The sequence below is a fragment of the Dermacentor albipictus genome, chromosome 1 (assembly GCF_038994185.2).
Source record: "Dermacentor albipictus isolate Rhodes 1998 colony chromosome 1, USDA_Dalb.pri_finalv2, whole genome shotgun sequence".
NCBI lineage: Eukaryota > Metazoa > Arthropoda > Arachnida > Ixodida > Ixodidae > Dermacentor > Dermacentor albipictus.
This window is the reverse complement of record NC_091821.1, coordinates 450,849,230-450,874,499: the sequence shown is the minus strand read 5'-3', so window position 1 is coordinate 450,874,499 and position 25,270 is coordinate 450,849,230. Positions and strand designations below refer to the sequence as shown.

At 45.1% G+C, this 25,270-nt stretch overlaps 1 protein-coding gene across 4 annotated transcripts in view; it reads right to left on the bottom strand.

Annotated features, from left to right (window-relative positions):
* Positions 1-5,058: 5,058 nt before the first annotated feature.
* The window catches only part of LOC139059306 (sodium-dependent noradrenaline transporter-like), a 117,413-nt gene continuing 97,201 nt past the window's right edge, over positions 5,059-25,270 (bottom strand). For 3 of the 4 annotated variants that reach the window (XM_070537516.1, XM_070537517.1, XM_070537522.1), the window contains 3 exons: positions 20,731-20,831; positions 9,587-9,742; positions 5,059-5,566 (listed from right to left, as the gene is read on the bottom strand). In XM_070537516.1, coding sequence (XP_070393617.1) covers positions 5,102-5,566; positions 9,587-9,742; positions 20,731-20,831 — 722 coding nt within the window. In that variant the 3' untranslated portion in view covers positions 5,059-5,101. The remainder of the gene's footprint in view (positions 5,567-9,586; positions 9,743-20,730; positions 20,832-25,270) is intronic. The other variant, XM_070537519.1, reaches the window with a different exon arrangement.

The window sequence follows — 25,270 nt, the reverse complement described above, 5'->3', positions numbered from 1 at the left end:
TAGTTTTTCGCCGACCGAGAATTGTGCTCGACACTATCGGAATTTAAGTGTTGCTCACCGTCCTAGATAAAAGTTCGCCCCGTAAAGACTTAGGTTATGAAGTCACAGCTTTGTCAGCATTGTGCCCCCAAACACCACTATAGCGTGACACATGATGGAGGTGTTTCCTCGTTGCGGAGCTGTGAAAAAAAAAAACAATGTCTGCGCTGTGACGAGCGTGTGATGACAGCAGCATGAAGGACACAGCATGGCGACAGTGAAACGGCTACGCGGGGTCAATGAAGGAGAATAAATTTCAGGTACGCCAGACACTACGACTGCGAAAACAGAGACAGCCAAAGAAATCTAACTCTTTAAAACAAAAGAAAATGCCACTTTCGGGTTTCCTATCGGTAAAACTTTTTTAATGCTCTGCTAGTGCGGCAATGGTGTTCTTCTTGACAGTTTTTTTTGTCCTTGTGTTGAGGTCACCTGCGATAGTTATTTCATGGCCCACAGATCTGCAACTGGCATTTGGTCGCAACGAACATAATGGACCAGGAACTTGCGAGGATAGGAAGCGGAGAAGCCAGAAGCCAGAAACCTCACCTGCGCGCGGCGCCGCACGAAAAAAAAAGCAATATGCGACATGCGCAATAGGTGAAGTTTTGATTAATTTGAAGCCACAAATATAATAAAGGAAATAAACACGGGTCTCCAGAATGTCACCCGTTTATAAGCCTTTGTCTCACACGATGGCTAACGAGATTCCTCACGATGCTATGCCCTGAATTGCCGCCCCGTAGCCAGTCTCGTGTTGTTTAGAACTTGGTCAGAATAAGGCCTCGCGATTTCAGTAGTAAACTGCAAATTAAATTGCGCAAATGGAGAGGTTCGAATTGAATGCAAATAGGAAATAATGACAACGCGGCTCTGCACGCCCACGTTCGTGTCCGCTGGGCCTATCGTAGGCCTTCCTTCCGCTGACTACCGACAGATGGGGCCTGCGGCGCGTGACCGCGCCAAATTAAACGTTATACGCCAATCGATCCGTTCTGTTCCAAAGCAGGAACAGCGGGGGTAAAGCAAGAATACCAAGGCACACACCACAAATTTACGAAAGGAAACGTTAAAATAGAGAGAGTGGAATCGACGAAAGAAAAATACAAGCAAAAGCTGCGAATATGAAACGAAAAAAAAAATGGAGATCCCACGCACCATGGCAATCGATGCTATGCAGAGCCTTTTGCACTCAGCTTGCCGTCCGGATTTGTTTAGAGTTCTGCAAAGCATTAGCAGACGGTATCACGTGTTTGTGTAGAGAGAGAAATTGGGTCTGGCGCGAGCGAGTGCGACGACAGCGGACAGGCGACGACGGTTGCCGCTATCAACAGCGAAGAAAGGGTACAACCGCTTTTGTTGCGACTTGGCCACATCATGAAAGTATACCGTCTCATGACACACATCGTCCGAAAGCGCTGTCCCCCACGAGGAAGGTACCCGAGAAAGCACACCGATCTTAGAATGTCTTATAGTGTTTCAAAAGACACAGAGGCCTAATTCTCACAGTTTGCATGACGCATGCAAACGGTGCACAACGCAGTACACACACGTTTGTATTTAGCCCCGTAACGACGCTGAAGTAGGTATTGCATCTGGTGCAGATAGGTGAGGAGATATCGTATATAGTCGAGCCAATACACCTGTTCGCAATGCAACGAGCTCCAATGCAGATGCAGGCGCAGCGTGAAGGCGACCCTAACTATTCACGATGACGGCGCGAGAGCGCGGGGAGGCATCCAAAGCATGCATGGCATTATGCTTTGCAGAAATTCTCGGGGGTGTTTGTAGCAGTGAAGCGACAGCTTCACTGTGTCAAATTGTGGTGATATCCAATTCTGCATAACGTGAGCTTGTATAAGGACAATGACAAGACAATGATGCGGCGATGTTACGACTACGGTGTAATGCCCCGTTCACTCTGAAAAAATGCCAGTCCATGATACCATTGGCGACCAAAAAGTACCGTCGTTACGCTGATAGATGCGAGACCCATTTTAATCACTAGAAGAAAGAATCGCTTGTCATAAGCCAACCATAGCTCAAGATTGCAAGAGAACGGAGGGGATAGGGGCGCAAGCTGCTCTCATCCATCGGTTCAAGATGGATGAGAACATAAAATCAAGATAAATAAGAGATCAACTCGGTGGCCTTTAGGAAGTGCTCTAATCTTTCTACGTAGGATACAGCTTCCTCGTCTCCGTCCTCGCCGTCCAAACTCCCTACCTCCCATCTGCCCACGGCCTTTTGCGCGACGGAAAGCGGTGCTCCCCGCTTCCTGCCATTGCGAGCGCCAGAATGACTGTTTGTGCCTCATGCATGCTTTCGCTCGCACATATAGCACACGACGCGCTGCGACGGTGTTATCGTCCTTGAATTTTGAGGCAAACCTCCATGGAGCGAACTATTGCGATGAATTTGACGTCACCAATAATCCAGCGCGGTGCGCCACCACGTATTCGTCAAACTGGACTCCATGCAACCGCGTAGCGCCGGTGGCTTCGTATGCGTTGTGCTCTCGACGTTTCGTTCGCGTTGAAGCGACAGATTCGCGGATGCCAATTGGTTCACGGCTGTTGCCGCGATTCCTAACTCCGCCGTTTTCTTAGACAGCTTCCGCTGTCGTTGAGTGACATGTGTTCATGTCTCACACTTTCAGAATTAGCATACGCCTCGAGTTTGATAACTAATTGCAGTTACGTAGTAAACTATCAGTAACAAGAAATACTGGCAGCTACTCTACTGTACAGTATACAATATACACTAAGTTTTGTTCGAGTAACGCGTTCTTTCTTAAATCTTGGTGCATGATAGTTAATTGGGAAACCCTATATTTATTTATGACCTTTGCAGGCAAGTGACCGCGTCTCCATTTGTAATAAATGTTGTGTTTTATTACATATATATTTTGTTCATGAGCCGTTAGCATTGCTTACTGTAGAGAGAAAGAATACTAAAACGCGCAACATTCACGTGCATTTCGCACGCCATTGGTAAAAGATTGCCGAAGGGGCCACCAAGTCTACATGTTTCTTTTCTTGGTGAAAAAAGCACTCAAAGCAATTTGACGCGTGCTGAACATACAGCAACGTATTTATTCTCTAGGCATAGGCTGTCCATACCTTTAGAAATAATTTTTAATTGGCTACCTGCTCCTCTTCCAGAAATATGATAAACTTTGTCCTGTGGGTATATTTATGTATATTATGTATGTGCCTGGTGTTTACAGTGGAAAATTAAATTAATGTTGAAGTTAGAAAGTACGGATGAGGCAGTCGCCGCTAGCGCTTCCAATGCGCGTGTCTTCCTATTATCAGGACTTGCAAAAATAAAGCGGCGTGCCGTGGTTGCTCAGTGGCTATGGTGTTGGGCTGCTATGCACGAGATCGCAGAATCGAATCCCCGTCACGGCGGTCGCATTTCGAAGGGGGCGAAATGCGAAAACACCCGTGTACTTAGATCTAGCTGCACGTTAATGAAACCCAGGTGGTCCCAATATCCGGAGTCCCCCCCTACGGTATGCCTCGTAATCAGATCGTGGTTCTGGCGCGTGAAGCCCTACAATTTTTTTTCTTTTTTTATAGAAATGAGGACAAAGCATGAATTAAAAGCCGTTCACATCCACGCCAGCAATGATGCAGTGAGCATCATTGCTGCCCCACTAAAATTTCTAAGTGAAAAGGTCGAGGAAAGTCAAAAGAAACCTCAAATGATGGGTGACAGCTTTTCGAATGGCACTATAGGTGTGGGGGTTGGGGGAGGGAGGGGGCTTCGGCTTCGCTGGGAGGCGGGGGCTCTGCCTCCCCTCCTACCGGAAACACCGGAGGGGACTCCGGCCCCTCCGGAGCACCAAACATGTACCAAATTTGTACCAAACATGTCTGCTAGGGTAAAACCCTCGTACAATGCTCCGAACCAAGTGGTTGCAGTGGCCAACTGGGGCAGAAAACGCTTTTGAACAAAGAAAAACGTGGCTCACACAAGATACCCTCTTGCCGACGACACCTTGATATCGACGACAATGCCCCAAAACCACTCAGCCAATACAAGCTTCGCTTGGAAAGTGATTCACTGATGATTGCGATACTCCTTAGCGCGAAATTTGCGCACAGCTCTAAGCGTGTTTTCATTTTGCGAATTATTGGCTCGCGGGCAATCTGGCTCTTGCGTTAGATTGGAAACGGAGCGGAGTGTGGCGCCACCGCCTCGCCAAATGGGGGATCGCGAGAGGCTGCGCGTGGATGGCGCGTTGGCGCGATTCATAGCAACGCCGTGTTTCCCTATGTGGTACCGGAAGACGCGGTTTCCTCGTGCCATCAGTGAACAATGGAAACATCCCGCACACCATAGCGGTCCTCGCCGCAGAGCCCGTCTCGCGCAGCACTCTGCTTTTCTCATACTTTCGCCCTAACCTCCTCATTCGTTTTCCGCCACATGCTTCGGCCGCACCTTCTTCCTCCGCTTTGCTCCTCAATCTTTGCCATTGCTCTGAAAAAATTGTTAGGATGCAGCAGTGTCAATGTCAATCATACCGCCACCGGCCCAACTCGTTTATATTGTGTTTCGAATTTTGCGCAGGATAAACAGGAAGCACGGGCCTTTCACTGATCCTCCCTGCAATAGCCAATGCTAAACGTATCACAGCATAACATGTCTATAGAATATTTATTTTGATAATGTTCATATTTTTCCTGCCATCCTTTTTCGTGCTTTGTATTTTTGTATCGTAAGTCGCTCCACCCTTTGTTCAAGTCTGTTTCTCTTCCTTTCTGTATTGAATTTACGTTGCGTTTTCTTGTTTGTGAGCTGTCGTTGTCATAGTGTTCCATTTATATCTATTGTTTGTTTTATCGCGTAAGTTGTCTTGTGGGCTATACGGTTTGATGAGTAACGAAAATGATTGCCGGACAAGGCGGCTTCTTCAGCAATTGCTACGCGATGTCGTTTTCAGTGTACGGATCAGAGGTTAACCCTTATGTAAGTGTGAAATGAACGCTACAAAAGAAAGAGACGCAACCGTCTAAGGAAAACAGCAGCGCCAAATGCCCCAATCTGACTTCATTCACCGATCTAGTTGTTTGACGGGCTTCTCCTGATTACTGGAAGATGCGGAGTCTTTCTCGTCACGAAACGTTGCTGCCGTGCTGGGATCTGCTCCCGTGGACGTGGCGAATGCCACTGGTAAGTCTGAATGCTGTTCGTCTTCTTCGGTGGCACTGGGACGCGTAGCTGGGTCGTCAAGCGCATGCGTAGAGGGCCACACAGTGACGCTATCTTTCCCACGCATTTCGATTTCAGGTGGAGCGCAAGGACTAGGTGACGGAGTTATGTCAACTGCGTACTGCTCGCCCTGCCGTCCTGATGATGCCATGGTTAAGGCAGTGTCCGTCTGTGGCTGTTGCGAAAGATGGCGCGACTTTTTATGGGGCAGTGCGTTGCGACGGGCTAGGAATGTTAGGTAGCGCTCGTAAACCGCCGGTTCCTTGGGACCAAAGCCTGACTGCGGCTCCATGGCCATGTATAGGTCCTGCGACGTGAAGGCAAGTAAATGATTATTGTGATGCATTTGCAGCAGAGCTACATAGTATAGTTCAATGAACGCTAGCAGTTGGGCTACTTGGGTTTTCTTTGCCTTTAGCGCTGTTATTCGCGCTATTTGCTAAATACTGCTATTGCCTTGGTTGGACAGCTAAACCTGAGACTTTTTGTGATGTTCAAACACACACGCACATATGCACAAAACACACGCACACACATACAAAACGCTTATACATAAAGAATGCATACAAAACACATGCAAAAAGAAAAACACCTTATGTAATACCCTCTAATGGGGTCTTTAAGGTAAATAAACCATATGAAATGAAAGTAGTGTTTCTTTTTTTCAGAGGAACTCCTAGGCGAGAGACGGAAACATTACGGCTTTGAACTTGATTTGTAAAGTCTAAACTGCTCCTAGAAACGATTTTAGTAGTGCCTCGAGGGCAATTTAGCAGACAAATTTGGAAGCATACACATTTTATTGTATACTGCTTATTGATTACAAAGGTTAGGTTAGGAAATCTTGAATATCGTACTCAATTCAAGATAAGCAAGTACTGTGCTTCAGTGCATGAAACGACGTTTTGTTAACAAATTAAATGGAACGCCAATGCATTTCGCTGTAGTGTTCGGGAATTGAAATCTCGAAAGTGGTGTTATTTTGAAAATCCGTTCTAAGTGGATCCGCCCTGCGAACTCCACGGTTAGAATTTGCAACTTTCAATATTGACCATTATGTTTTAATTAAATACCTAATTAGTGTGTTTTGATTAATTAGTTGATTTTGCATCTCACTTTGCTTGTGCAAGTATTGTCCGCCGCTTCGAGTAGACAAGTTCACGCACTAGAATCTTCCACAGGCGACTTTTAAAGATTGTTGGAAGTGTTCAATGCAACATCGTGTGTATATATAAAAATATATATATATATATATTTATTTATTTATTTATATATATTTTATATATATATACGCAGTGCTACCGCGATGAACTTTCGTAATTTTTAAAGGTCTGTGGAAGATAGCACGTCCTCTTCCATGAGCCACGAGTTATTCTACTCGAAGAGGCGGGCATTACCCTCGCAGAGAAATAGAACTGCGTATTTAATTATACATTTATATGTGCCAACCTGCTACGCGATATTTGTGGTTATGAAGGCCGTAATGGATTTATCTGTGACTGTCCATGGTACTTCGTTACAATGTAAACGCAACATCCAGTGTACAGAATGCAGGCTTGTCCTCATGGCATCTTTCTGTGCCCCGTGACCTGCATATGCATAGTACCCATGCACAATGTTAAATGAATTATCCAAACCCGCTGTTGTGGTCACAAGTTGGGCTGGCTAAAACTAATTGTTAGATTACAGAAATAGCTAAAAAAGTCGGCAAAGGGACAATCGCAGCCATAAATCAGTTGATAGGGCATCGCACGCATTCTGTGGAGTTTGTGTCGGACTCTCACGGGAGGCGTGTTGCGTTTTCTTCTATTCATTGTACATAAGAAGGTTAGGCGTTTCGAGAATTCAACTGTGGCCCATCAGCGTTTTTGTACTTCAATACATTAGGTCTTGTACGCTAGGTTATTATATGTACATACATATTGATACATTTAAGGAATATAAGCAACACACATACATACATACATACATACATACATACATACATACATACATACATACATACATACATACATACATACATACATACATACATACATACATACATACATACATACATACATACATACATACATACATACATACATACATACATACATACATACAAGTCATTCTATATTATTCAGCCTACACCGAACCATAGCGTCGCCCCACTGCCAACAAATTACAGCGCATGCGCGGTTGAGGGGCACGTACAATTTTAAACAATGGGTGCCTCTTTGTGCGCAACTCGGCTCATTTCGTTGGAACCAAATGTGGTGACTCCAAGGTATCAGAAATACGGGATGATCATTTTTAGGTTCCCCGGAATTTGAAAATATCGCCTCTTCCAGATCACATAATTCTAGTCCTTGAGCTGGATAATTCGGATAAGGCCTACATTACTTGCGCGATGAATCGAAATACACATTCAACTAATTAGAAAGGTTAGTAATTAACTTCTTAATTCCTTACTGTACGGGACATTGCAATTTACGAGTTGCAGCCGATGAGTTCGCAAGGCGTATCCACTTGGAATGAACTTCCAGAGCAGCACGAATTCGGAGACACGCGCCATCAAACTCGCCGTTCACACCCACTGTTGTTGCACCTACTTTTTAAGAAAACGGTCTTTTATGTATTGATGCACAAAGCTATGTGGAACGCCCATGAATTTCACCCCACACTTTGTGAAATAACACCTCGAATATGGGTCAGCCAGAGGCTTTATTATAAGTGCATACGTCTTGCAAACTCACCGGCTGCAATTCAGTAATTTGAGTGGTTGCGTAAATAAGTAATTAAGAAGGAAATCTGTACGTTTTTGCGAATCATTTGAATATGTGGTTCGATTTCTCCTGCCAGCATTGTCCGACTCATCAAATAATCTAACTGAAGGAGAAGAACTACGTTATCTCCCACGGTCCATTTTCAAAGATTGTGGGTGACCTAAAAATGATCACCTCGTATCTGAGAGCTGACGTGAGAAGCGTGCAGAATGAACACGGAACTTCTCGCAAATATGTCAAGGAACGGTGAACCGTCAATAAATGAGACATATCATACTCAGTCCAAGAATCGCTTGTTTGGTGTATTTTTGGCAATTTTTATGAACAGACAACTTACTCGCGTTCCACTTGCTTACTGCCTGCTGTCAATTTTGCTGTTGTGTCTCTTACCTATTACGTTAATCTCTTGCTGGCGTAGAAAATCGGTATCTGACGTATTTTACTTGGCTGCTGCGTACGCGTTTGCTTTCTCTTTATCACCCTGCTACGATCTTTAGAAGAGGGTCCCCCAGTTCAATGAGTTAACCCGCGATCATTTAAGCCAGAGCATGTCAAAATAGACACGAAAGCTGCAAGTATGGTAGTTCAATAGCGCATGTATTTTCATTGGAAGAACTTTAGAAACAATACTTTCAAGGTCAGCTTATTTTTGCACTGCGGAGGTTATGCGAGACATTACTCTGGATATTTTAATGAAGAGAACACCTAGGCCCTATTGATTTTTGAATCTAAAATGTGTCTAGACTAAATTGTCGACACCAATGTTTAGCTATGACGTAACTCTGGGCACGCCGCATCCTAGGTTTTTCAACGCACCGCGTGCGCCGTGAGCCCGGGCCGGGCTCGCGTCTCCGCGCTTGGCGAAACAGAAAGAACCAATCAGAGCACGGCGTAGTTCCCAGTGTCTAGACCGCATGACGGCTCGTCGTGGCCTCATGCGGCAGTCGCGTCCTCTACGCTATGCGTGGCAGCGTGGCCTCCCAGATTGCACGGGTCAGCCGTCGCACTCTCAGAGACCACGCACAGAAGCTACGCGTTAGGTCATGCTACAGTACGGCTTTATTTTTATTCTATTTTAGTTGAAGAATAAAAAACCAGCTATTTGTGCGAGCTTCACGTGTGAAGCTTCCGCTCGTATATGAAAGGATTAATTTGGCGCAGATGCTTCCAGAAATGTGCATTATCTTAAACAAGGCTCTTGCGTGGTCCAATACGTCGTCGCAGTTCGCCTGGAGCGAAAGCAGCTGATAAACGGATATTAGTGTAACCGCAACCCTAACACGAAGTCCTTATACTCTTTTCACAGTATCACAACTATAAGAAAAAGAAACGCAAAATGAACTTCAAAAATATTCATAAACTATACGTTTATCAGACTAAGGCTCTGAATGTTATACCGTAACATAGATGGTATTGCCTGTACAATATTTGGCTCTGCACAGGTATTTTGTTTCCTTTTGGAAAAGTGGATGTACTGGGCGAAATGATAAAAAGTAAACATCATTATTGAGGGAAGCAGCAAAAGAGGCGAGGATGCAAGCAACTTTATGCATACTCACGTAGTTATTTTCGGCCAAAGTGAGAAGGACAAAGGCTCCTATGAGAACCACGACGACGCCGAAAACACCCATCTCGGTCATAATCGCCCAGTCCGGATATAGCGTACTATCGGGGCTCATTTGTATTCTGGCCAGAAGAGACGCCAAGCCTATGATCTGCGAAAAGAGTTGAGTGGTATCACAGTTTCCGTGTGCCACTAGTTTACGAAATCAGCAAAATAGCATTTTAAATTTCGCTGCTCGAGCGAGGCTTGCTGTCTGCAGCGAGGTATTCCCACTCGTTAGTGTCACGAGAGATGCTCAGTAGTTGCGCTAAACCTTAAGCCTATTCATTAGTGAATCACCGCACAAGGGTGAGGAGGTTTGGTGTAACAGTAGTAGGGAAGCAAAAAGGCAAACGGAAGTGAGCCCGTGCACTAACAAACAGCACAGCTACATCATCTTCATCATCATCATCAGCCTAGTTACGCACGCTGCAGGGCAATGGCCTCTCCCCTACTTCTCCAACTACCCCGGTCATGTACTAATTGTGGTCTTGTTGTCCCGGCAAACGTTTTAATGTCATCCGCCCACCTAACTTTCTGCCGCCCCCTGCTAAGCTTCCTTTCCCTTGGAATCCAGTCCGTAACCCTTAATGCCCATCTGTTATCTTCTGTAGGGGTTGGAGGGACGGGCTTCGGGATGAAAAACCCAAACTTGGGAGATTTATTTACATATTATGTACAGGGAGGTGAGCGTCCAGTAACAGTCGTACTGTCATTACGGGCCGGCAGCAACTCGGACGCTGCGGCCCGCGGCAAGAAGTTCGAGAGAGGTGAATCAGGGAATCAGGGCATATCCCAGAAAGCTCCAGTCTCTCTGGAAGGCTTCTTATACACCCTTCGTGCACTGTAAGTCACGTCATGTTTGACCAATGGGAGAGTCCGCTCCGATGACGCCACTTTCAGCCAATGGTAGGCGCCCGTGTCGCGTGTCGCACCTGGCGGCTCTCTGCGGTCTTGCCTCGCAGACTGGCAATCCACTTCTTCTAGGCTGGAGAAGGAGGGGGCTGCTCATGCTCCATTGTCGGAGGCCCACCTGCTAATCCCGGCGGCGCACGAACTTGTTGGCACGTGAACTTGTTGCCTTAAACTTGTTTGCTCGGCCGCTTCTCTGGAATGCACTTTCCTGCTTCTGCATTCCTCAATTAGCTGTGCTGCCATCCGATGTGGTCTGGGGAACTCGAAGTAATCGCAGGAAACAGCTCCATATCTAACACTTCCCTCCTCATTACATGTCCGTGCCATTCCCATTTCTTTTTCTTGATTTCAACTAAGATGTCATTTACCCGCGTTTGTTTTCTTATTCCTTAACGTTACACCCATCATTCTTCTTTCCATCGCTCGTTGCGTCGTCCTCAATTTCAGCAGAACCCTTTTCGTAAGCCTCCAGGTTTCTGCCCCATACGCGAGTACTGGTAACATACAGCTGTTATACACTTTCCTCTTGAGGGATAGTGGCAACCTGCTGTTCATGATTTGAGAATGCCTGCCAAACGCACCCCAGCTCATTATTATTCTTCTGCTTGTTTCAGTCTCATATGATCCCGATCCGTGGTCACTACCTGCCCTAAGTAGAAGGATTCCCTTACCCCTTCCAGTGCCTCGCTACCTTTCGTAAACTGCTATTCTCCTCCGAGACTGTTATATGAAATATTCTAAATCGCAGGCTAACTAATGTAACCTGCCCTTGATTCACATAGAGAACGGCTCACGCACTGACTCAAATCAGTTTTCGCATAAAATCGCATCTACGTTGCTTCATGCTTTAAAGAGTTCTTACACAACCATATTATATCAAGAAGTAAAGAGGGCCTTTTCACTGACTGTGCCCATTTGTTCAGAATATTTCACGAGATGACGTCTGCTTTTAATTTCATTGTTCTGCTTTGAATCCTGTCTTTAATTTTGCGATCCCAGTGAGTCAAAAGACGAGCGCCCTCTCACTATTATCACATTCGGTAACCAAAAGTCACTGTGCGATAGTTCTTTTTCACTACAGACTAGAAAAGATTTAGTTGGATCTGAGGGCGTATAAGAGCTTTGGAAAGAAAAACCGGCTGGTAATAAAGATGACCATGTGAAGCAAACAGACAACGAAGTCAGGGAAAGGATGTCAAAAATAATCTCCTTTTTATAACATGTGATACGCAGAAGTAAAAAGGAAACGGAAATAATTGCTGATGAAAGGACAACTTGCCGCAGGATGCGAAATAGAGCCACATCTTCCGCGTAACTCGCCCGGTGATTTACCGTGAGGCTATCGTGCACGGTAACAGGTTGACCATGAACTTCATGGGGCACCCCTCTATATGTACAAGATTTGCCATCGAATTTTTCGTACGAAGGCTTCGCAGCCGCAGCCATGGCCGTCAACGCGGCTGGCTAATACCAGCAGGGCTAAATTTGGTGCCATAAATAAATACTGAATAACATTAACGGGAGAATGGCTGGCGTGGTGCCATAATTGTAAAGCGCCTCAGGCATACTGCTGAAAATACGAGTTTGTCTCTTACTTGCGCCAAGCCCTTATTTCGCCCACTTTACCATTTGCCCAGTTTTCTCGACATCTAAACGCAAAATAAGAGTTTATTCCGGCCAGGCCTTCCTTGATTTATTCCCTGTTTGCTACCTTTAGTTGTAGTGAAAAAGTACTGGAGCCCAACGCAACGCCTTATCTTCGGTGTCAGGGATTTGTAGAAAATGCGAATAACGTGACACAGCATTCAAGCGATAAGAACACGAGAGTATGCATCGCGTATGATGTGGAACAAGACAATAAGCGTTCATTACCGTTATACCACGTGTCCCAGGTAACCTGTGTCAAATTTTAAAAATATGCAAGTGCCAATTATCAGACAGAACGAGGGTAGTGTTATTCTTTGATGTTGCTGCGAAAAACTCAGGTTATTTTTTTTAACTTCACCAAATTCCAGGATTAGTTTTTACTAACTAACCAACCTCTCAAATGCTGCATTCAAAGCAAAAGTGTCACTGCAATGAACAATGCAATAATGAACCATCATGAAGAATTCCTGATAGAGATTTCTGGCGCTCAGTGCGTACTACAAGTGTATTTGCAAGCCAGAAATAAAGCCTAGGAGATGCAAAAAAAAAAAAACGTACGGTGTGAATAGTAGCGCGGCACTGTTTTGTATTCAACGGATTCCACTATTTCGTAGACCAGGGATATCTGCCGCCCTAGGAGCGTCTTCCTTCCGCCGATACTATTTCCGTGTCAACGATACCTCCGATCAATAGCTTACGCTCACGTAAGGAGGAATCCCGAAGGACTCAAGTCTTGCATTTGCCGGTCCTGCTAAATGGATTGCCTACTAATACAGTCCGGTTTAAATTTTCACTTATTCTTATTTTTAAAAGAATGCATCATTTAGATATCTGACATCTTACATACCAGTTTAACAATACGCGTGTTACGATATGCAAAAGAAACGAGCAGACTCCATTAAGCTGCTTAAGTGTTTACGGCAAAAGCGACTTTGCACATATGGTAATGCCAAGTTACAGAGGTATTGGGACAAGTACATTGGCAAGATACGATTTTGTAATCGTTAACAAGTTGTTGGATATCTCGCAACGAGCCTTCGATGGCTATTCATTCTTACCTTGAACGACAAGACTGCTGTGTGACTGTCATGGCTGAAGTGCGCGAATGTTGCTTGAGATGCGAATTGGTAGAGAAGAGAAAAGAAAGATAACGGGATACGCGGTTATGAAGTACATGAAGAACGGCCTAATGAAGTAAATGACGCCGAACACTCTAGGGTGGAACGAACGAGCGAAGACACAAAGTATCAAGAACACTACAGTCAACTGGATACTGACATAAAGTCTGAAAAATGAAGAGAGGAAAGAGTGATTAAAACAGAAGCAGCGCAAAACCAGCCGAAGGGTTGGGAAGGCGCTGCCGCTGCAAAGGGCACGGAGAAATCTATCGGGCTCTACGGCGTCGCGACTCCAACCGAGCCAGGGCGGTCCCCTCTGTGGCAACTACGACCTCCTCCTCGCCAACTCTACTGGAACTGGTATGCCTGACATGATTACCTGGCCTTCGCCATGCGGCAACCGAGCCACACTACAAGATTCATCGCGTCGATTTGTCTGCTGGCGCCGCCTAAGCAGCAGGGGCTCCACCCATCGCTTATTATCACCTTCGGTGCCAAGGCTTACGCTTAGCGCTGTACTGTATCAGAACCTTGGATGAGATGATGATGACTTTCTGGTTCTGAGTTACTATTGTGTGCCACTAAACTATATGTACTGGTCTCCCCTTTTCTCGTATGCTGTGGGGTGCAATATGGCTTTTTTTTTTGTTTCCGCATACTAAAACGCCTTCATATTCTGACGTCGCATTTAGGCTTTGTCGAAGTAGTGACACCTATGCCCAATGTACCTCGACACAAATGTTTTCAATGCCTCGGAATAAAAGATTAGTGGGTCGGAAAATTCCATGTGAGGCCAGAAGACACTGCTCCAAATTCAGGGCGACAAACCGCAGCTTAAGCCCACTGTGACTGCGGTTGATGGCTGCCATCCGGAAAACACTGACACAAGGATTCATTGTCCGCGACAAGAATCGGCGCGCCGGAGGAAACCTTTCTACGAGCCCGTCTACTTTCGCCGTTAGCCATAAGTCTTACGTATAAAGGAGGCCTTAAGAAGAAGCTTTAGCTCGGGCCCAACTCGGACGCGGCCTATTCGAATACATGTAAAACGCGAAAACGTTTTTATGAGATGACCCCTGAACCGATTTTAACGAAATTTATTGCATTTGAAAGAGAAAATTATATGCTAGTGACTGTTTGCCGCGGAATTTCCCTTTACGTTTTGAATTTTCTTACAAAGATTTTCAAAAATGTGAAAGTTCGAAAAAAAATAGAAGCACGACGTTTACAAGTTCATAGCTCGGCATGAAAAACAGATATCTCGGCTCTGTAAACGGTATCCATTAGATCATTGAAAGCGGACAAAATTGATACCTAATTTGATATCTTCCGTGAATTGGTTACGTTGTTTACATGAGTACTGCAAAGGCTATATTTCCGCACTACTAAATATTTGAAATTCATGTGCAGCATATCCATTTAGTCCGCTTAAATGTAATATTAGATGCAATTCACAGATTTGTATTACCAATTTTCGTTGCTTAGTTACAGCGTTGTAAACTTGATAGTTTTGTTTTTTGAAAATTTTCGAATTTTGCCAATTTTCAATAAAAAATTGACGACCTAAATAAAACATCCGAAACCAACAGTCACTATATTTTAAGTTTTTCTTTCAAATGCAACAAACCTTGTCACATTTGGTGCAGTGGTTGCCGAGAAAAACTAATTCTCCTTTTACAAGTATTTAGATAGGAGCACTCGAGCTAAAGCTTCCTCTTAAACGTAGGACAGGCATGGGCAAGACTATACTAAAAGGGGGACAGCAAGCAGTATGGGACGTCCTGGTATGCAAACGACCAGTGACAATGAGCAAGGTGAGTAAAGGGAAACTGAAACGAGAGTAGGTGCCACTGGTGCATTAATTACGCATGCACTCGCTGCCGTGCTCCCTCCGCTGAATGTTGATACCAAACAGCCGCTACAGTGTGGCTGCACTGAAGAAAAGGAAGCCGACCTGTTGTCTAGTGATGCAAAGTCGCCATCTTGGTCTCTGTTGGCTTACGTCTAAATGTATTGTAAATAGCTCTGTGCATCAGCTACACATAGCCTAATTGGGTGGAGGCGGATGATCCCCGTAGCCGCCATGGCCCTTCGCATAGGTCACAACGCCGACAATGATACTTCGGCTCTTGCTTGCGGCACTTCATCTCGCAAGCCTCTATGCGTGATGCCACGACCTACATCTCCATTTCACCCTGTCGTGTACCTGGCGTTTTCACCGGAGTCGGCAGTCCTGATGTTGACGAGTGTTTCTACTTGTACTAACGTGTCAGCACCAGTTATAGGTGGGATCGAGTTATTATGTTTTTCTAGCTCAACTGCACTCCACGGTCGTGGATTCCAGTGTCACGAAGGGGAGGTCACGAGTGCACATCCCTTCAAAGAGAACTCCGTGGCCTTCTTGTCAATTCGTTTGGTCACCAACTCAATGCAAAGAAGGCCCTTCCCGCACGTGTACAGACGTCGAACGAGTCCTACGGGTCACACATTCTTGACGTCTTGGCCCTTCATAGCAAGGCCGACCTAAACGTGCTGGTGGACGATAAGGTTAGCCACGTCCCCAAAGGCATTACTCACGACGCGTTCAATCTACTGGTGTTTAGCAATGTCACCCGGATTCATATGATCTTCAAGAAATGCCACCGCCTCGAGCATGCTAAAAGCCGCCGCGTATTCCCACACATCACGCGCCTTCCCAACATAACCGCTGCGTCATCTTGTGATGACCTCTTTCACCGACCCTCATGACAACTGAACCTGCTTCATTCGTCGTGAGGTCGAAGCAGCACAACCAGCATCCGCTTCATTCCAGTCATCTGATCCTTCTGCGGTGAAGATCCCCTTGATACAGGCGGTCGTCCGCCAGGAATTGTCAAACGTCGGTCTTCACTTCGTTCGTCCCGGGTGCTATGTAGCTCTTTATCCACCCATCTTTCTACTTATGGACAACGCAACCCACTCGAATGGCGCACCCTTGATTACAAGCCGATGTGTTTTAGCTGTAGACGCATCGGGTATACCACTCCCCACCGCCCCACCTGCTAGACTTCGCCGACATGCTATTCTTTAGCCGCCCACCCTCGTCCCTATAGTTTGCCCTTTGCGATCGCGTGGTCTATGCCCAACCCTTAACCTGACCCTGCGATACCTTTGACGAGGCCCCACTAAGCCTGCTTTCCTTCTCCATCCCGCCGTTAATCTTGTTCGCCTCCATCATGACGTGCTCCTCCGATCTATTCTCAGCAACCCCAATCAGAAAACTAGGCAGTGCAGCTTCGGGAGGTGAAGCTACATTGACGACATTGGTACACAATCCTCGCTTGACCGTACCCACGAACCAGAATCTTCTGGACGTTCTTGTAGATAATGTTCCTGTGTGCACGTTGATCGCCACCGGGGCACATGTGTCCTTTATGTGTGCTGTTCTTCGCCGTCCACTCATTAAAGTTCTGAAGCCTGCCCCACACAGAGCCATACAAGTCGCTGACGGAGGACTGTCGCTATTGTTGGCATGTGCTCTAGCCATGTCACGAGGAACGAGGAACGCTACGAGGAACGCCGTCGTTTTCTTCCTCGTCATCGAGCGTTCTCCTCACGGACTCACTCTTCGTATGGACTTTCTCGCCCATCTTTCTGCTCTCATCGACTGTTCGGTCGGCCCACTTCATCTTGACTTGCGTCTTCTTGCCGACTCTTGTTTACCCGCCTTAAATAAACTTAGGCCGCATGGATTTGATTTCACTTCCGTCTAAATCTGTGACATACGTCGACTTGTTTTGCACACCAGCTGTACATGACGGCAAAAACATGGTCGCACCAATTGTGGCCGTTATGCCTACACATAGTGTTGCCGTTCCGCACACTCTGCTGACAATTACTGCTAACCACACCTGCATTCACTTTGTCAGTTCCGCGCTAACCACACAAGTACTCCCACGAGGGATTTCATTGGCTGACTTTAGCACTCTGCATGATTGTCAGCTCGAGCCCTTCACAGGCGAAGAAACTTGTGGCTCCGCCGGCACGGTGATGTCATCCCACGCCAGTGGTGTCGACATTCAGAATATGGTTTTCTTTGACCTTACACCTGCTCGAGCTGAAGCCCTCTGCCGCGCTATTTAAGTCTATTGCGATATTTTTTTTGTTACTTTGACAATCGACTCCTCGGCTAAACGTCCCTCGTTACCCATCGCTTAACTACTGGGGATGCGAACCCTATTCACCGACATTAATATTGTGTTACCAGGTCGGTACGAACAGTTGTCCAACAGGAAGGAAAACAGACGCTTGCGTAGGATATTGCAGAGCCTTCCTGTAGAGTCTGGTGTTCTCCCATGTTCTCTGTCAAAAAGAAGAATGGAACGTGGCGTTTTTGTGTAGGTTAGCGCCACCTGAACAAAATCACTAAAAAGGACCTTTACCCTTTACACGTAATGATGATACTCTAGACTGTCCGTATGGCGCTACCCGCATTTCTTCCGTCAATCTGTAGTCCGGCTACTGGCAGATTGCCGCCGACGACATGGACCAACAGAAAGTTGCATTTGTTACCTCTGACGGTCTTTATCACTTCTAGGTAACGCCTTGCACGCTCTGTAACGGGCCAACTAGCTCAGAACTAATGGACTTTCTACTTCAGAGCTTCAAGTGGTCCACCTGTTTGTGCTATCTGGACGACTTGATAGTTTTCTCGCCCACATCTGACACCCATCTCGACCGCTTCTGAAGCATTGTTCACGTGTTCCCCTGGGCGGTCTACAGTTGAAATGTCTGAAATTTGACTTCGCTTTCCGCCAAATCACCGTCCTTGGACACCTTGTGGATGGAAGAGGCATACGACTTGACTGGGACGAAATTCGCGCCGTTACGAACTTTCCTGTCGTAAAGTCTAAAAAAGACATTCGCAGTTTCGTAGGGCTGTGCTCCTATTTCTGGCGCTTTGTAAAAGATTTCGTGACCATAGCACTGCCCTTTACTGAGCTATTGAAGAATGGCGTCCCGTTTTCTTGGAGTCCCGATTATGTCGCATCTTTTTCTTATCTCACTACTCCACTTACCACGCCTCCTATCCTGGGCCACGTTGACACATCTGCCTCAACGGAAGTTCGAGCCCGTTGTCACGACAAGGAAGAGTGTTATTGCAACGCTAGTATAGACAAGATCAGGTTACAGTCTATGGGAGCCTGCTTCTATCACTCGCCGAGCGCAATTATTCAATCACAAGCGCGATTGCTTAGCTCTTGTGCGGGCAGTTGCGAAATTTCAGCCATACTCGTACTGACGTCCATTTTGTGTCATCACGGATCACCACAATCTCTGCTGGCTATCCTCGCTCAAGACCCCATGGGACGGCTTGGTCGCTCGGCTTTTCGACTGGAAGAGTATAGCTCCTGACTCGTATATAAGACGGGACCCTTGCACCAGCATGCAGATTGTTTGTCTGGCTACCTCGTGGAAGAACCGGCAGATGTGGACACTATCGCTTCTGTTTTCTCTGTGTCAGAGTTGCTTCAAATCAGCAACGAGCAATGCCTCGATCTTTCTTTACGAGCCGGGGGCGCCTCCGATTGTTTATCGTGAACGAGGGGACATTGCACCACCGTAATTTTTAGCCCAGCGACCCTTACTTGTGCTCATTATTCGTCACACTTGCGTTCGAATGTCCTCCGCCAAATTCATTAGGGTCCCTTGGCTAGGCACTTGAGAGTCTCGCACTTATACGGCCGTGTACGCCGCCACTACTTTTGGACTGGTCTCGCCCGCTCCGTGCGACGTTACGTTGCCGCTTGTGAGTCCTGTCAGCGCCGGAAGAACACATCCGCGCTTCCAGCTGGATGTCCCCAGCCAATCGACGTCCCACCAAAACCCTTTTTCTGAGTTGGTGTAGACCTACTCAGTTCGTTTCCCATTTCGGGCTCCGAAAATAAAATGGACGCCGTCGTTACCGATTAGGCTACGCGGACGCTATCACAAGAGCCTTCCCGAAAACTTGCGCTACTGACGTCGCTGACTTTCATCTCTACCGCATCATTTTAATGCAGGGTGCTCCACGCCAATGCGCGACTCCGCGACTAAGTTACCACGGCCGTAGCTTCCTCTCAGCATTCGTCGAATACAACTTCTGCTCCTGCTCGACAAAGCACAAATTCAGCACGTCGTACCAACAGCAGACGAACGGCCTCATGGAGCACCTCAACCGGACAATCACCGACAAGCTATAGAAGTACGCTGAGGCCGACGACCACGAGTGGGATCTTCATTTACCATATGTGACGTTCGTGTATATTCCATAGCTTCATGACACCGCCGGCTATTCCCCAATCTATCTCCTATACGTCCGGGAAATCGCTTTGCCCTTGGAGACCCTGCTGTCCTCACCCGCGCGTTCTGCTACTGAATACGCCCGCGGTGCTATCGCAAACGCTGACCACGTCCAGCAACTTGCCCGCTCCCGTTTACAGGCCTCACAGGAGCATCAGAGACGCGTCTATGACTGCCACCATCGCGACCTGCACTTTTCTCCGGGTTCGCTGGTGCTTCTCTGGTTACCCATCCGCCGCGTGGCCCTTGCCGACAATCTTCTGTCGCGTTGCACTGGGCCATACCATGTGGTGCGACAAGTCAGCGATGTCACATATGAAATCCTCACCGCCGGCACCTTATCGTGATCAGCAGCGAGATCAAAGACATATCACACACCTTTCACATCGAATATGCATCTTAAGCATTGGTTTGGTACCTCTACTGCCGGAGGTGATGATACGGAGCAGCCGACATTGTGTGGCTGCAATGAAGAGGAGGAAGACCACATGTTCCCGTTTGATATATGATCGCCATATATATTGCAATCCGTTGGTTTACGTACAAATATATTGTAGATAGCCTTGTGCATCAGTTACACGTACCAGTATGATTACATTAGCGATTTGTTATGTTGCGCCGGGCACCGCAGAAACAAATCCGCCAGCAGCTCAAGGAGCAGGAGCTGTCAATGACATACTTAACAATATGTGGCAGAATATGTGGCAGGCGGGATGCAGAATGTTTATGCTCAGCAACATAAATAAGTGCCTCTCTGTGTTCATATTCCTTACTTATATATAGGCCTCACTAGCAGGAGCCCGAACTGCTTCTAGTCTTCATAGACATCTTCCATACACTTCGGCTCTCTGTCGCACCACGCACACGCGAAGTTTACACATTGCAATCGAAATAAAACTGCAACGTATAAAATACTGCCAAAACATAAAAAAAATAATGGTAGATGAACAGATAGTGCGATTGTATGAGCAATATGCAGCTGCACTTTGCATTGTGTAGTCCTGCTATGCGCCATAAACTTCCAGAGGCCAGGAGCCGATATATCTAGTGACCAACAGTTCGTTAATTTGCCCGCCAAACCAAACAAAACGACACTCACCACCAGAAATATGGGACACACGAAGCGCCAGCATAAGAGAAGTAAACTGGGTGGATCTTCATTGAACATGAAGTAAATGTCGTTGACCAAGCGGCTGCTGCCTGCAAGGATGACAAGAATAGAAAAATACGAGACAAATTTAGGCGACATGAAAGGAATGTATTCATCAAGAAATGGACGATTCAAGCCATGTAGTTCCCATTACGCGAGGCGCTCGAATGACAGAGATTATACTTGTCACCTCTTATGGCGTTTTTTTAAACCCACTTGCGCAAATTTGCTTTAATGAGACAATCACTGAAAATGTAACAAATTGTGAAATACCTCCTATTACATACGGACGATGACATTGCAATATTATATATCACCATATTTATTTGATTCTAAATAATTCCTGCCTTAGTCAGGAAAAAGCACTGCTATTATTTGTTTGACCTACTTGAGTACTAGCGACATACCACCCTACGCAAGCAATAGACTCCACTATAACAATAGAATAGTACTGTTAAAAAACACAATGTAAAAGAAATTACACAGCATCGGAAATACAAACATTGTCCGTGTCTTGATGAATTCATACGGAGCAAAAGAATAAAGAAATACGTTTTGCATTTATCTAAACTATTGTTGCTTCCAGTGGTCTTCAAATTCCATAATTTAACATAGAAAGCTCAACATTCCTTTCTTTTCTTCTGGTGGAATTTCTGTCATAGGACTATTCTGCACTGGGTATGCAAATAAATATGTTTTCAGAGCATGCAGCTCTTTTTATGCCCCTAGAGAATTTAACGTATGGATGACATACCATGACATTCGCAAAAAAGACAAAGCCCCCCCCCCCCCCCCGAAAAAAAAAGAATTCTGGAACAACGTAAGGGCATTATCAAGTGACCTAAAATTTTATGAGCACAATTGAGGGATGAAGTAAATAACAGCTACGAAGCAGACGACGCACTGCGGTACATGAAACGTTATTAGTGAGAATTTTGCAAGGAAGAAATCATAGTCGACTACACCAAATCCCGCAACCGAGTAGGCGGAGAACTCGAAATTTGACGTAGAAACGTCTAACTAGAAAATAGTTCAAAGAAATGCCCCTAAAAACATAGCTGGAGAACTAAAAGAAATCACAATACCGCTGATGAAATAGCTGTGCCGAAAGAGCAAAGCACAGCTGACAAGAGCAATAGAACAATTTATTAAAATAAATTCAATTGGGTGGCGTGAATGCAGTATCAATCTCATCTACTCGTATAAGGCCAAAGGCGATATGGATAAGACGAGTGCGTAGAGGCCAGGTACAGCAAAATCAGTGACACACAGAATGACTATGCGAGCCGTAAAATTAGAGCTGTTGAAGTGGGTGGAGAAAAACGATATACTGGGAGAACTACAAAGTGAAATAGCAACAGGCAGACGCATAGAGGATAATGTACTTGTACTACCGCATTGCACAGAAATTTCAATACCCGAGAATACACCTTTTTCTTCAGCACTCCTGAACATTTGGGACCTTACAACGACGTCGACGGATATTGCTATAGGATATTCTCAAGCACGGGGTCATAGACGAGTTCGTGGAGCACATGAGAGAATATATAAGGACAACTGTGTATAAATCGTATGCAAAGGCCGGAAATGCAATGGAGTTGCAGAAATTTACAAAATACAGAACTAAGGATGCTCTCTATTGTTGTTGACACTTTATCTAATGGACATAGAAAGGCGACTGGAAAGCCGTGAGTTGGGTTCTGTTCTATCTTAGATCAGCAATAGTGAAAACTTGCAACAGTATTTCGCTGGGCTGATGCATATAGACCAGATAGTGCTACTAGCCGGCCATATAAGGAATTTACAGGGACTTGCAAATATAAGTGACAATGGAGCGTTGAACATACGCATTAAGCTTAGCACAGAGAAATCGAAAATTTGTATCTTGAACAAATAAAAGAGTAAGATGTGGCATTCACTGGAGAGGATGCGATTTTCATTGTTAAGCAATAGAAATGCCATTGTGCATACATAAACGAAGGAAAAACGTACTCAGGCATCCACAAAAATAATCTTAAATTGGAAGGTTAGCGGGATGCAGCAATAAGAGAACATACAGAACTTTGGGGTTACAATAAATACGTGGTGGTGTAATAAATTTGGAAAAGTGTAATGGTGTGAGCACTAAACATCGCAAATGCAATTACGTGCTTTAAGTCTGATATCTTTTTGGGGTTCGAGATTAACCAGTCGTCGGTAGGCCCATTGGCTTTGGGGGCCCAAGGTAAAAGCACGAACGAGGCAATACGAACAAAAGCTGGGCGTCGTTTAATGCCACAGAAACGTAATATGTATTAACTCCGTGTGGGGTCTCTAAAGAAAGAAAGAAAGAAAGAAAGAAAGAAAGAAAGAAAGAAAGAAAGAAAGAAAGAAAGAAAGAAAGAAGGAAGGAAGGAAAGCAGAGAGGAAGATTAGTTTTGAAGAAAAACAAAGCCACATAGATAAAACAAAATGGCAGTCTAAAATGCAGAAGTTGTTGGAATGGAAAAATAGATCAAGAAAGTTGGCAATCAAGTACCGAGCAATTGAAAATGCAAATATAGAAGCAAGAGTCATAAAAAAGAAAGTAAGAAAAACCACGACAGTAAATTGGTTGTAACGCACATGAAGAAAGAAGATCGTGGAGATCTAGAGAAATTGCAATAAAGAAATTTGTATTCTGTTTGAAAATTTGTATGATGACGCTAATGGCAGCGCCTTGCTATTCGAGGCCTGAGTGGATGCCTAAGGACGAGAACATTCCGGAGCAAGTATAAGCCACAGTCTGAGACATATACGTGCTGCAAAAAAAGGAAGCCCAGAAACAACTTGGCACATCGTAATGCAATGCCAAGATATTCATCCAGCGAGAGCCTAGCGAATACCCACCTTTCAGAAGCATTGAGATTCAAACAAGGCGAAAGGAAAAACTGGCCAGTAGTCGAAATAAGTTAAGAAATATCTGCCTTATTCGCGGGAAAAAGCTGGGAAGGGAATGATAGGGCTAGAGTCATCGCAAGCGTAGGTAATCGTACAATGAAGCGCAGTTGCTCTTTAATATGACAGATATTATCGAGATTTGATAGACAAAATGCAAGTTGGCGATAGATGTATTAAAACTTCATTAAATCATGCAGGCTAGGTGACTATTTTCTCCCTCCCAGCTTTGAAGGGGATAATAATAGATCTAAGCATGATCACAAAACTGGTTTCTTTAAGAGCGCTTACAATTATAAATAACAGGGATATTTCAGTGAGCTCGGTTACATAGCAAACGTTAATAGAAGTGCTCTCATGGCGGGTCGGGCAAAACGCTTCTACATATTCTCATCTATTAGCTCAATATATGTAACACATTATTAAAAAAGAATTGCGCACTGCTCTACGCTTTACCAACTCCCAGAGCAAACTATTCTTTTAAGGATATATGCAGACGTGTGAGGCAGACGTGATATGTATCTACAACGGAAGGCCATTTTCCTTAATTTTTTCTTGTAAAATATGGCAATACAGAATCACATCACTGTTAGTGATGGTCGGTGTACATAATTACGTAGAACCGCATGAACGTACGTACAAACGCGTACGTACACGTTTTGTACGTGCGGTGAGTGGAAAAAATTATCTTTGCAGGATATGATAACAGAAGTATTATTAGCATGGTAATGGGCACTGAGAAGCATGCGAGTACAATAAAGCAAGACAGAGATGGGAAATTAGTGAATTCATTGAAGAGTTTAGACGTATAGGAGTATACTAGTAGTTCAATGTAACAAAAGTAAGTATTGTAAAACGAAGGTACAATGCATGACACAGTACAATTGTTACGAGAAAAAAAATGCAAGGAAGCAATACAAAACTATGCAGAAGCCCGTGCTGCAGGGTATGGAATAAATATTTTCAACAATTTTCTGACATTCCCAATATTTGGTACTGGGAAAGTTCAGGTGCCCGGGCTATAATTTGAGCCAGATGTCTTATTGCCAAACACAATGCCCAATGTATCTTTGAAAAAATACTGGTTACTCTTCTTGCACAGGGGGTTCTCGCAAACAAGGCTCTTGTAAAGGCATTGCGGAGCCTACAAATGAATTTAAGATAATTCAAGGGTCTCCAGTACACCAGCAGAACCCCCGCATTAAACGTTGCCGCATAGCTGCGCATCCTTCATTTATGTTTTTTTTTTCGTTTTGTGCCTCAATCCCCATCAATAAATAAATAAATTTACTGACATTAGTCTTATTGGTTAAGCATAACTAAAGCCTTCTTGGTTAACCATAACCAAGGCTTCTTTCCTTGCAGTCGAATAGCTTCCAATACATTTATGCTCACATGACGATGCACTTAGGTGCAATTAAAAATTATGAACACATAAAAAATGCTTGCATCTATAAGTGAAACTGCAATTGCAGAAAACATTTGCGATTCCGTCTACAATAATAATAGTTTTTTTGAAAGCTGAGAATATGTTGGGATGCGCGAAATACGTAAAGCGATTACGCTAAAGGTG